Below are 12,509 nucleotides of genomic sequence, written 5' to 3'. Positions count from 1 at the left end.
CAAGATTAATTTTTGTCAGGTTTAATATTTCACTTCATACAATACTAACATCGGGCAATTTCCTGTGTATGTTTAGCCAAGTTGCAACAAGCTGATTTGCATTCAGTAAATGTTTTTATATCCTAGCATAGAAATAGAGATTAGATCCCAGAGGACTAGAAACACAGCTGGTTTCAGGAATGGGAAAAATGAAAACCAGTAACAGGACAGTTTGATCATGTCTGTGTAAAGAGGAAGAGGACTGGATCATATACTGTATAAAACTTTAAAACTGCTCAAATTCTAAGACCAATATCTATAGTTTTTTAACAGGATTATTCTACACTTCATTTGTTCTATAAATGTTCTGTCAAATGTTTGGAAAATAAAAGCACATCAAATGCTGAGGTGGCATTTGCACAATATTGTGGTGTGATTGTGGCTCAGGAAATCACAGCAAAGTCACATGGTCCTCTTTGCTTCAGACATTAATCTGACTGAATTGTTTTCCTCCATGAAAGTTGTTACAACGCTGACAAGTGTAGAAATTCACACATTGCACAAGCTCAACTGGTTTAAGAACAGATCATGCACACACACAAAACTACAAGACGTCCCAAATAAAATGACAAAGTCAGAGATGGATGCAATTTCCTTTTCCCCCCTTTTCTTTAAATACAGTGGAAAACAACACAAAACAGACAAAATACTTCAAGGTAGTACAAAAATCAGCAAAAGAGAAATAATAATGGACAAAGAACTCAAAATAGAATCCAAAACACCAAAAACCATTGATACCAGTTATCATTATGTAAAAAAAAAGATCAGAGAGAAATGCATGTCAGCCACAGAGAAATAATCAATTTCCAGATTGAATTTAAATAAATACAGAACCTGAAAAACAGTTAATATAATTCTATATATGACAAAAAGGCAAGCCATACAACCACAATAACACTACATGTAAAATAGTGGCAAAGACTCAAAGTAACAACAAAAATACCCCAAATCACTAGAAAATTAAATGAAATTAAACACAAAACAAACACAAAGGGGCACAAAGTGACCAGAAATTAGTGCAAATCAATGTGAAAACCCAAACAGATTCTAACGCCTTTAAATCGGTGAAAACGTGAAGCACAGAATAAGACCACTAACTGCAAAATAATAAAGGAACAAGAAAAGAAAAAGACTGATCAGTTACTAAGAGATTAAAAACCAGCAACAATGAAATGCAGAAAAATGCAAAGTAGAACAAAATTACAGCAAAAGAACAAAACGGATGACAAACAAAACAAAAGAAAAAACTCTACATCAGCTTCATTGGTAGCTGATTCATGTCTGCTTGAGTCATTCCTCTATAGGTGGAGATCAACTTTTACTGTGTTGTGGAATCTGGTTTTATGTTTGACAACAGTTTATTATCAGTTTTACAAATCAAATGTATTTAAATATGCATAACATAAAGGATGCATTTTGTTTGGTGCTTGTTTTCTGAGGGAATTCCAGAGCCTCTCACTATTTACCCTCTTCATGTCGTGTTTTGCAGGCTCCCACTTTAAAGTTTACTCTCATCTTACTGTCTTACAGTAACTATGAAAATCCCATTCTTTTTCTTCACACAGCACCACAAGACATGCTAACACCATACTGTATAAAGACTTTGCATTTCACAAATAAAAACTGCTGAGGAAGAAAGAGGAGGTTCAGACCCACACGAATGTTTGAGTCCAGAGAAATGAAACTTAAGGCAGCTGCTGACATCTGAACCAAGAACTGAAAGTAAACAAGTATAAATGCTGCCTGCTCATGCAGATAACAGTCAGAGAGGCGCATGCATTCACAGAGGACTCATGAGAACTCTAACCTAATGAGGATGAAAATGAAGAACAAGCTGCTTTTCTTCTCCACCGTGATGGTGATTGTGTCAACGTTGGGTGTAGCGGATTCTATATCAGCTGATTGGAAAGCTTATCCAACGACTGCGTGGACAACACGTAAGAATTTCAAATATTTCCTACATTAATGTAAGTTAAGATTTCTCAGTCTGCCAGAGTTGGGCTCTATGGAAGCCGAGAGCTGCCGTTATTGATTATTATTCTTGTTTTAATCGTTATCTCGAGTTAATTTCCTTGTTATTTCGACCGTTTTTTCATGATAACAGGATAATTTATCTTTTCATTTCGAGGAAACAAAGTTTGTTGTCTTGAGATAACAAGATGAATGAAGGTTGTTACGTATTTCCCCAGAAGCCAGAACTTTTTTCTTGTTCTTGTGGTCTCAAGAACAACAACAAAGTTCTTACTTCTCACAGAGTATGTAACAAGCTTAAGGTGGATGCAAAAATAAGTGTGTGATACCTGATTTCAATTATCAAAACACACCCCATGACAGCTGATGGGAGGGGCTAAAATCATGTTGTATATGTGTAATTATGTAAATGAATTATTGGTAAAACTTAACAGTCAGACACACAGCAGTTTCAGCCTTTGTCAGTAAAATTGGACACACCGATCAGTGATGCATGTTGCTCGATCTAGCTTTACAGAGGCATCCCAGAACAGAACAACTCTGGGATATTGTGCTGGGATTCCCCTTGGATCCACCAGTTGAGGTGTTGGGAGAGAAGAAGATAAAGGCTAAGCGAGATAATGAGATAAATGATCTGGTTATCATGAGAAAAGGATGTTAAAAAAACATGCGAGGCGGGCCGCTCTAGGCTTCTGTAGGTCTCTTCTGTTTTTATGTCCTAATCCAAGGTGTTCTGATTGTATAGATACCCTATATTTTGCCTTATTACCGTACTACACTAAATATGAGGAAGTGTCGTCTTTATTTACTTAAAGTGTAACTACACACCCTACTTTTTACATAACTCCACCCACTGCCAAATTTGAAAAATATCTGCAACTGCAAGGGTTGGGGGGGAGGTGTGGGGTGATCAGGGAGCGGAGAGTAGGTGGGATGAGGATTGGGGACTGGACTTCTCATTTTTTTCTGAGTCCGTATACTAAAGTTATGAAAAGTCATAAAATCTAAGAATGGTAACAAATTATGGTAGATGCTTTTGGCAGCATTTTAGCTTTGCCAGTGATTGTTTTGCCTACCTACAATACACAGTATGCACTATCTATCTATCTATCTATCTATCTATCTATCTATCTATCTATCTATCTATCTATCTATCTATCTATCTATCTATTTATCTATCTATCTATCTATCTATCTATCTATCTATCTATCTATTTATCTATCTATCTATCTATCTATCTATCTATCTATCTATCTATTTATCTATCTATCTATCTATCTATCTATCTATCTATCTATCTATCTATCTGTCTGTCTGTCTGTCTGTCTGTCTGTCTGTCTGTCTGTCTGTCTGTCTGTCTGTCTGTCTATTTTTTATTTATTTATTTTTTCTTCTCCAGGTGGTCCAGGATTAAATCTAAATGGGAAAATGTTCACTTTGTCTGGTTATAGAGGGGGATTATGCTTCTATTCACCTTATCGGCCTTCCCCGTGGTATTCCACACCATACCCATCCAGAAGGTTTACTACTCCCGACTACACGCCAACATCAAAACCAGGAACTCCAGACTACACGTCTACATCAAAACCAGGAACTCCCGACTACACGCCTACATCAAAACCAGGAACTCCTGACTACACGCCTACATCGAAACCAGGAACTCCAGACTACACGCCTACATCAAAACCAGGAACTCCCGACTACACGCCTACATCGAAACCAGGAACTCCCTACTACACGCCTACATCAAAACCAGGAACTCCCGACTACACGCCTACATCAAAACCAGGAACTCCCGACTACACGCCTACATCAAAACCAGGAACTCCCTACTACACGCCTACATCGCAACCAGGAACTCCCTACATGACTGCAACAACTCTCCCGCCTGCAACAAAGTACACCACCACTTACCCTCCATGGACTACAGCTCCCACCACTAGAGGTGAGTATGCTACATATACATAGCGTGTATTGTTGTTCTAAACAGATTTCCCTTAAATAAACATCTGTTTCTGTTACAGTTAAAAGCAAAAGCACAAACAACAACACATCTACAAATACCTGGGTATTTGGATTGATGACTCCCTTACATTTAAGCCACAGGTTTAAAACCTTGTGAAGAAGCTACAGCTAAAACTGTGTTTTTACTTTAGAAAGAAAGTTGTTTTTCTTTTAATACAAAAAAAAGCAGCTTATTGCTGCAACTTTCCTGTCTGTGCTGGATCATGGAGATTTGTTTATATTGAACGCATCTGCTCAATGTCTTCGAATGGCTGACACCGTTTATTATGCCTCTCTGAGGTTTATTAAAAACTGTAAAATGTCAACACACCACTGTTCTTTGTACACTCAGGTTGGATCTGTTACTGCTACACTATCATTTATGAGGCACCGCCTGGTTTACTGCCTACTATGTACCCTAATTGCTCAGAGAAGTGGTGATTATTACTCTCTCCGATCACATGATCAGTTGTTGCTTTCTGTTCCACATGCTCAGTCTGAATTGGGTAAAAAGGCTTTTGTTCACTCTGCACCTCCTACTCAGAATATGCTACAGAAAGACGGACTGAGTTAATGGCACGGAGCGCTTTTAAGTCCAAACTGAGAATTCTTTAGACCGACTCCACGGCATGCATTTTTAATTGTCTTTTGTGTGTTTTAACTAGGTAATTTATGTGACTGTGGTTTTGTATTTGCTGCTGCCTATCTTGGACCAGGACCCCCTTCTAAAGACGTTCTTAATTTTAATGGGATCTTTTTTTCCTGGTTAAATAAATAAAGAATAAATTAAACTTAAAAAATTGCAGGCTTGTCCAAAAAAAAAAAAAAAAAAACTACAATTTTCCCTTTGGAATGATACATCCTTATAAAATCGTAGTACAATATGTGAACATAATTTCTGCAAAGATCATCTCTGATAAAGTGAAGCATGACAAAGTAAGAGAGGTTGCAGTACAGACAGTTGAGGCAAAGTCTCCAAAAAGACCATTTTGGCACAATTTGGTGCCATCTGTTCTCAAAGTCCCCAAATTAGGTGACATCAGGTTATAAAAGGTTAAGAAGAGGCCAGATGAAGGTCAGAAAATAAAATTTTAGTAATAATATATCTGGAAAAGCAAACAATACTGCAGGCGCAGGAAAGAAAATCAACATTGAAACAAACTGACAAAAGAAGAGGAACCTGGATGATCTGGCACCCAACAAAGGAAACCAGGCAGGTAATATAATGAAGGGACTAATGACAAATGCTGCAGTCATTGGAAACTGAGATGTAGTGTCACATGAAAGTTCTTTAAAATGACTGTCTCTGAGCATCAGCCACAGTAAAGACAGTTTGGATTCTGTGAATTTTAAGGAAAAGAGCTTTAGCAATTTCTTTTAGTATCTCCTTTAGCATATGAAACAGTGGAGCATCCTTTATGGATGGATCCTTTTTGGATAAATAGGAGGATAGGGGAGTGACTGTGTGCAGCCTGTGACATGTTTAAATTTTTTCCTCTTAAATATGAACCTTAATAATAAAGTGATATTTTATATCTTTACATATCAATGTGATATATGTAGTTTATGAGATTGCATGAGATGAGGTATCTAGAGGCCTAAAAGATCAATAGTTTAATTGCTGCAGACATCACAGCTCAGCATAAGTGTAATTACTCTTCTCTGAAGTCCTTTATGGGTGGAGTCCAAATATCTTCAGCCACTTTTCCATAGGCCTGTTGTGTTTTCCAATGAGGTCAAAGAAAAGAGCATGGGAAAAAAGGATGGGAGCTGATCAGACTATTTGACCGTATCTCTGGTGGGCAAAAAATCCAGGAAGTAAATCTTACTAGAATGCACAAAGGAACAAGCTCTGAAAATGCCTACAGAAAGTTAAACAAGTAAAATAAGGAGAGGGAAGTTTATTTGTGTAGCACATTTCATGTACTAAACAATTCAAGGTGCTTTACATAAAACATTAAAGGAATTACAGCGGGTGTGCAGAGGAAGCATTAAAAAGTCCAAAGAAATTAATGAGAAAAAAACTTAAATAAAATAGATAAAATGCAAGATATAAAAGTTACAGTGTGAGGGATTAACAGTTGTTTTGATAAATGGCTACAAATAGGAAAGTTTTTTTATCCCTGATTTAAAACTAAAGAGAGGTTCAGCAGACCTGCAGTTTTCTGAGTTTGTTCCACATGTGAGAAGCATAAAAGCTAAACGCTGCCTCCACGTTTAGTTCTGACTCTGGGAACAGAAAGTAGACCTGACCCTGATGACCTGAGGGATCTGGTTGGTTCATAATGAACCAGAAGATCTTGAATGTATTTTGGTCCTTAACCGTTCAGAGGTTTGTAAACTACCAGCAGAATTTTGAAGTCAATTCTTTGACAGACAGGAAGCCAGTGTAAAGATCTGAGAACTGGAGTTATATGATCTACTTTCTTGGTCTAAGTGTGGACTGGAGCAGCAGCGTTCTGGACTAACTGCAGCTGTCTGATGGACTTTTTAGGGAGACTTGTGAGGACAACATTACAGTAGTCCAGTCTACTAAAGAATAATGCATAGACAACAGAATCCAGCCAATCTGAAGGTATATAGAGGCCATAAACAGAGAATAACATTAGACTCAATGAAAACAGAACCAAAACCATGAACATTTTGTCTTTTTTTTTTTTTGGTGGCTGTTTTATGTCTTGCTTTTGTCATGGTATTTTTCTGGGTCTTTTTGTTCCTCTGTGGATCTTTGTTTTTTATTGTCACTTCAAAGTTGTACCACACTCCTTTGGGGTCATTTTATGATATGATTTTGCTTGTGTGAACCTTGCAGGTGTGTCTGTGTGTTTGCGGTACATCACTGATTATCTGCAGACTAGCAGTCCCTCAATCTTCACTCTCAGTCCATCCAGCACCCCTCTGAGGCTGGACGTCATGAACGTGGTCGCCTATACGCTGACATTCAATGGTTACAACAGCATGTACCTGAAGCCCAGCATCAGGCTCAGGACAGACATTGGACAGAGCATGTGGACCAGTGTCTGCCTGACTGTGGACTCCATGAAGGGGGTTGTCCAGATGTTCAGCAACACAAACATGAGCATGAGGAAAGTGCTACCTTCTCGAGTAAGAACAATAATCAAACTGTGTGTAAAACTGTGCAAGTATGACCTCTCACAAATAAGCAAAGATATTATTTTTTCTCTTTTAGCCCAGGATCAGCTGAAAAGGTGTAATAAGTACAATTTATTACAATTTTTACAATTTTCCTAAATGTAGTGGTGCCACAACAAATAAAAGATGGAGTGTATCCCACAGCAATTATTTGTGTAGGGCAACATCCATATGACAAAGAAATGATTTGCACAACAGAGATGGCATCCAACTCCATGTCAAAACACTGAACAAGCACTATGTTTGACAAGAATTGTCCTTTGCCCTTACAGATAAGCTGCTAATATGTTTTATGTGTACCCACATTCTGGCTAAATGACAATGTTTCATGTGTTTCTGCATGATTAAATCAAGGTTTTGCCACATGATAGGTTACGTACTGTTGATGTGCTTCCTAATGAGAGGAGGAAAGGATTATGGTGTGTGTTAGTCTGCAGTTTCTCATGCAAGAGATCTTGTCATCAAGACCTGTCTGACACCTTTTCAAGGTCTTTTTACGTTTTCACTTTATTGCTATGTGCATATAAATAGGGCTAGTGTTATTATACAGTATTGTGTTCGGCTATTACAAAATACACTTTCTGGCTACTATATTGGGGACAATTACTTATTGTAGTAGTTAATCAGCCAAACACATGGCAGGAACTCAATACATTTAGTCATGTAGACATGGTCGAGACAACTTGCTGAAGTTCAAACTGAGCATCAGAATGAGGAAGAAAGAGAATTTAAGTTACTTTAAATATGGCATGATTGTTGGTCTGAGTATTTCAGAAACTCCTGATCTGCTGGGATTTTCACTCACAATCATCTCTAGGATATACAGAGAATGGTCTGAAAAAAGAGAAGATATCCAATGAACAGCTGTTGTTTGGACCAAAATGCGTTGTAGGCAGGCTGGTTAGAGATGATAGAAAGGCAACATGAACTCAGATAATCACTTGTTTCAACCAAGGTATGCAGAACACCATCTCTGAACACACAATACGTCAAACCTTGAAGCAGATTGGGCTACAGCACCAGAAAACTATGCTGGGTGTCACTGCTCTCAGCTAAGAACAGGAAACTAAGGTTACAATTCACACAGACCCACCTACACTGGACAATAGAAGATGGAATGAATCTCCAGCTGCAACATCCAGATGGTAGGGTCGAATTTTGGTGGAAACAACATGAAAGCAGGGATCCATCCAGGCTGGTATCAATGGTTCAGGCTGCTGGTGGTGTAATGGTGTGGGGGATATTTTATTGGCAAACTTTGGACCCTTTAGTTCCAGCTTAGCATGGTTTGGACACCCCAGCCTACCTGAGTGTTGCTGCTGACTGTGTCCATACCTTTATGACTACAGTATACCGTCTTCTGATGGCTACTTCCAACATGATAATGCACCATGTCACAAAGCTCCAATCATCTCCAACTGCTTTCTTGAACATGATAATGAGTTCACTGTACTCCAATCGCCTCCACAGTCACCAGATTTTAATCCAAAAGAGCAGGGATCCCCGACTCTGGTCATCAAGGCCCACTGTCCTGCAGACTTCTGATGTTTCCCAGTTTCACACCTGACTCAATGTTTATTTGCAGACTTGTGCAGCGCTTGTAAGAGAGCCATTTAATTTAAATCAGGTGTGCTGCAGCAGGGAGACGTACGTATACTACCTGCAGGATAGTGAGACTTGAGGACCAGGGTTGGGGATCACCATAACAGAACACCTTTGGGATGTGGTGGAACAGAAGATTTTCATCAACCGACAAATCTGCAGCACCTGTGTGCTGTCATGATAATATGCATAAAAATCTCTGAGGAATGTTTCCAACACCTTGCTGAATCTATGCCATTAAAGAATTAAGGCAGTTCTGAAAGTAAAAGAGGTCCAACCCAGTACTAGCAAGGGGAACCTACCAGTGAGTGTGCATGGTTAGGATTGCAAAAATATACATGGTTTATTCTTTTACACATTTCAATATTCGTGGCTCGCTTTCAGGGTTGGGTCACATGGATGTTTTCTTACACAAAACAACAGCCTATATGAACATTACCATCTCTGAATTGAACTGACATATCTATTATATACAACAGCTTGATGAATTAGAAAATAACTTTTCTAGTCTTTATTGTATGTAATATCATGTGTGCTTGTGTGTGTGTATGCATGTGTGTGTTCAGTATGTGTGGTCAGGTGAGCCTGTGATTGATTTTACAGGTTTTGAAGGTCAGGTGACAGACATTGAGGTGTGGGATTATCCTCTCTGCTATAAGCAAGTTCTCTACTATATGAGCAGAGGCACCTATGGGTAGGTGTCCTGCTATGTTTATCTGTCTTTTTATTCTGGGTTTTATCTCCTTTTAATGCCTTTTTTCTAGAGCAATCACTGACCTTTACAGAAGCAGTAGTCATTATAGGTACCATTCTCTGTTAGTTCATGATGCGATGTATTTATCTCAGTAATCCAAACAATCCAGGAACGCATCTATAAATAAACGAAAGATTGACAAGAAAAACACTTGGAGCTGAGCCCCGTCCTCACGCAGCAAATAGAATAAATTCTCCTTATAAATATTAATATTCAAATATAATAATTTGTAATATATTTTAATAAATTCTTTGTTACATGTAATGAACAGATAACTTTACATATATTTCTGGAAACTATTTTATTTTATTTTGGCTTTTAAATCAAGAAGTTTTTTTTTCAGGTCAAACAATATTTTACTGAATACTGATTTCCTGCATAGTTTTAGATATGAAATAACCATAACATTAAATTAAAGTTAACTGTCTTTTGCGCACCAAGAAAGCATAACACACATTAAGCTAATGTTTCTGTTTTTAGGCCTTACCAAGGCTCAGTGCTGACCTGGTCCAACATCAACTACTCTCTCCGTGGAAACACACTTTTGGAGGACTCCTATGAGCAGCAGATGAAGCAGCCGGCCAACAGAGGGGCACGAGGACGTCGTCTGAAGGGGAGGAAGATGGATAGGAAGTTTTTCAATAATGGGGAAATAAATGAGACAAAGACACAGCTAATTTAATGCAAATATAACAAAATAAGGCAAAAAGATGATTGAAAAATAACCATTAAAAAAGAAATTAATCAATACCCTAAACAATGATATAAGATGATAAACAAGTCTCATTCACAGCTTTTACACAGCAAGCTAAATCAGCTAAGTATAAAAATCTCCATGCATATTACTCTTTTTTATCCTTGAGCATTATCAAAAGAATAAAATTTCTGTCAGAAAACTCTCATTACTTGTGATTTTTTTATCCTTTAGTGTCACACTTACTTTTAGGTACTTTGCCAAATGTACTTAATTATATTTTATCTGAGAGATGATGAACAATAGTTTAAATAGAGAGGACATTTTTGAAAGTCATTTCAGTGATTTAAATAGTTTGTCTTGCTAAAAAATAAAATACAGCCTACTTAAGGTTACAGGGTGGGATACATATGTCCTGCAGGGGTGTAAAGAACTCTGTAAACACACTGCTCCACATGGTCCTGCAGCACCTGGATGGTGTCAGTTATTTTATTTGTTTGCTTTTATAGCTGCTTCTTCTTTTTTAACTGCATACGACCTAGAAATGGGATTTATGGCTCTTTAAAGGGAGCTGGATCTTGAGGAGCTGTTCCTTTCCGTGAGCCATTCAAAGGACTGGCTCGTTCTTATTTTTTTATTTTATTTTATTGTTTAGAATTTAATCAGGGGTAGCTCAATTTTTTATCATGAAAATAATCACTGGTGGCAGTTAGAAGATAAGATCTGGATCAGAAAAATTCAAACTTGCGCACACTACCAATATATACTCTGTTGGTGAGATTTATTCTCAAATATTGGTCATAATTTCATTTGGCTTGTGTTTTTTATAGTAATCTTTCCATAAGGTGGCACTATATCCCCATGTATTGACAATGAGATCACTATTTTGGATTTCCACCTCACCAAAAAACTCTGTAGCACAAGGAAAACAAAGCAGGCCACAAAAAAAAACTTTCATGCAAAATAACTTCAACATTTTCCACATATTGACATTTTTGTAATGCAAAAAACTCACAATATATAAGAACGTAAATAAATAAAATATGTACCTATATAAAATCTAAGACTTTTTAAAAAATATATTTAGGAAAAATATAAATAAAAAAGAATAAACTTGAGCGACATCGGTGCAGATTTTAGTAAATGTTTCTGATTCAGCATTCAGGATTTGTTATCAAACAATACTCTCATGCATCATAGATGCATCACATGAATGGAGAATGCTGGACATCAGACTGATGGCACACGTGCAAATTTTTTATATTAAAAAGAATGGCTCACAAATGAACAGCTCACAGCCGTTCAAAAAAAATCAATTTCTTCATGAACGTCACATCTCTCATACAACCTCATATTTGTATACTATCACCTTGACTCTGGCCTGATTTATTGGCTCATTGACTTTGTAACAGACAGACCTCAGAAAGTGAGATTTAATGTCTTTTTTCAGATGTTTTTTTATCCTCTACAGGCTGCCCCCCGTCTCTCTCCACTCTTGTGTTCTTTATAAAAATAAGTATCAGAGCAGTTATCAGGATAGACTCATACTTAAGTCTGTAAACGACTGTAAAAGTGTCTCTATGATGAAAACTGTGATCAACATGGCCCAGTAGTCAAAAAACTTCACACAATGGTGCAAAAATGCCTTTTAGAAGTCAACGTGTCTAGGAGGAAACTGATTTCTGTCATAGGACTTTTCTTGTTTCCTCTCTTTGAGTCCATGGTGAGGCAGTAAGTGGTGAATGTGGATGATGCTCCAATGATCTTTCAAACTCTGTTGTTTTAATTTAAGTGTAGTGTGGAGTTCTTTTGTTGTTGTTGTTTTTACCTGGTATGAAAGTTGTGTAGAGCTAGGCTGCCAAACAAATCCACTCTATGGATGATAGAGTTTATCTTTATTTTTATTCTGATAAAAAAATAAATAAATAAAAAAATTCCAATATGATACTGAATAACTAATCCTTCCTCCAAGGTGTTAGTATATACATGAATATAAAGAACAGGAGTAAGCAAAGCACTGTTTACAGCTGTTTACATCCTGGTAGAAATAAACCAAATATAGTTTGGTTGATATCCTGTCTCAGAGTGATCCAGAAAAACTAGTCTATGCTTTCATCACTTCCAGATTGGACTACTCTAATTCCTTTTTAATGGACGGTCCCAAAAACGCCCTGAAAAGTCTCCGTCTGATCCAAAATGCTGCAGTGAGGGTTCTGATGAGAACTAGCAGGAGATCATCTTTCTCTAATCTTCTCTTCACATATAAAGCTCTCCATGACCACACTCCAACG

General features: G+C 37.4%; 1 protein-coding gene across 1 annotated transcript; it reads left to right on the top strand.

The window, feature by feature from the left end:
• The first annotated feature begins 1,782 nt into the window (after window positions 1–1,782).
• LOC121636244 (anti-sigma-I factor RsgI2-like) lies at window positions 1,783–10,426 on the top strand. The gene is made up of 5 exons (XM_041979589.1): window positions 1,783–1,976; window positions 3,411–3,956; window positions 6,828–7,120; window positions 9,337–9,464; window positions 10,005–10,426. Exons 1-5 carry the CDS (start codon window positions 1,814–1,816, stop codon window positions 10,204–10,206), a joined length of 1,332 nt encoding a protein of 443 aa, XP_041835523.1. The 5' UTR covers window positions 1,783–1,813; the 3' UTR covers window positions 10,207–10,426.
• The last annotated feature ends 2,083 nt before the right edge of the window (window positions 10,427–12,509 follow it).

The sequence above is a fragment of the Melanotaenia boesemani genome, chromosome 3, assembly GCF_017639745.1.
Source record: "Melanotaenia boesemani isolate fMelBoe1 chromosome 3, fMelBoe1.pri, whole genome shotgun sequence".
NCBI lineage: Eukaryota > Metazoa > Chordata > Actinopteri > Atheriniformes > Melanotaeniidae > Melanotaenia > Melanotaenia boesemani.
The sequence above is the reverse complement of the archived record's forward strand: the minus strand, read 5'-3'. Positions and strand labels throughout refer to the sequence as shown.

What these genes read in the sequence shown, in the direction of transcription:
- LOC121636244 (XM_041979589.1), top strand. Translation starts at nt 1,814, where the DNA reads ATGCATTCACAGAGGACTCATGAGAACTCTAACCTAATGAGGATGAAA. An exon ending in TACAGCTCCCACCACTAGAG is followed by an intron (nt 3,957 to 6,827) that starts GTGAGTATGCTA and finishes TGAACCTTGCAG; the next exon opens with GTGTGTCTGTGTGTTTGCGG. An exon ending in ATGAGCAGAGGCACCTATGG is followed by an intron (nt 9,465 to 10,004) that starts GTAGGTGTCCTG and finishes TTCTGTTTTTAG; the next exon opens with GCCTTACCAAGGCTCAGTGC.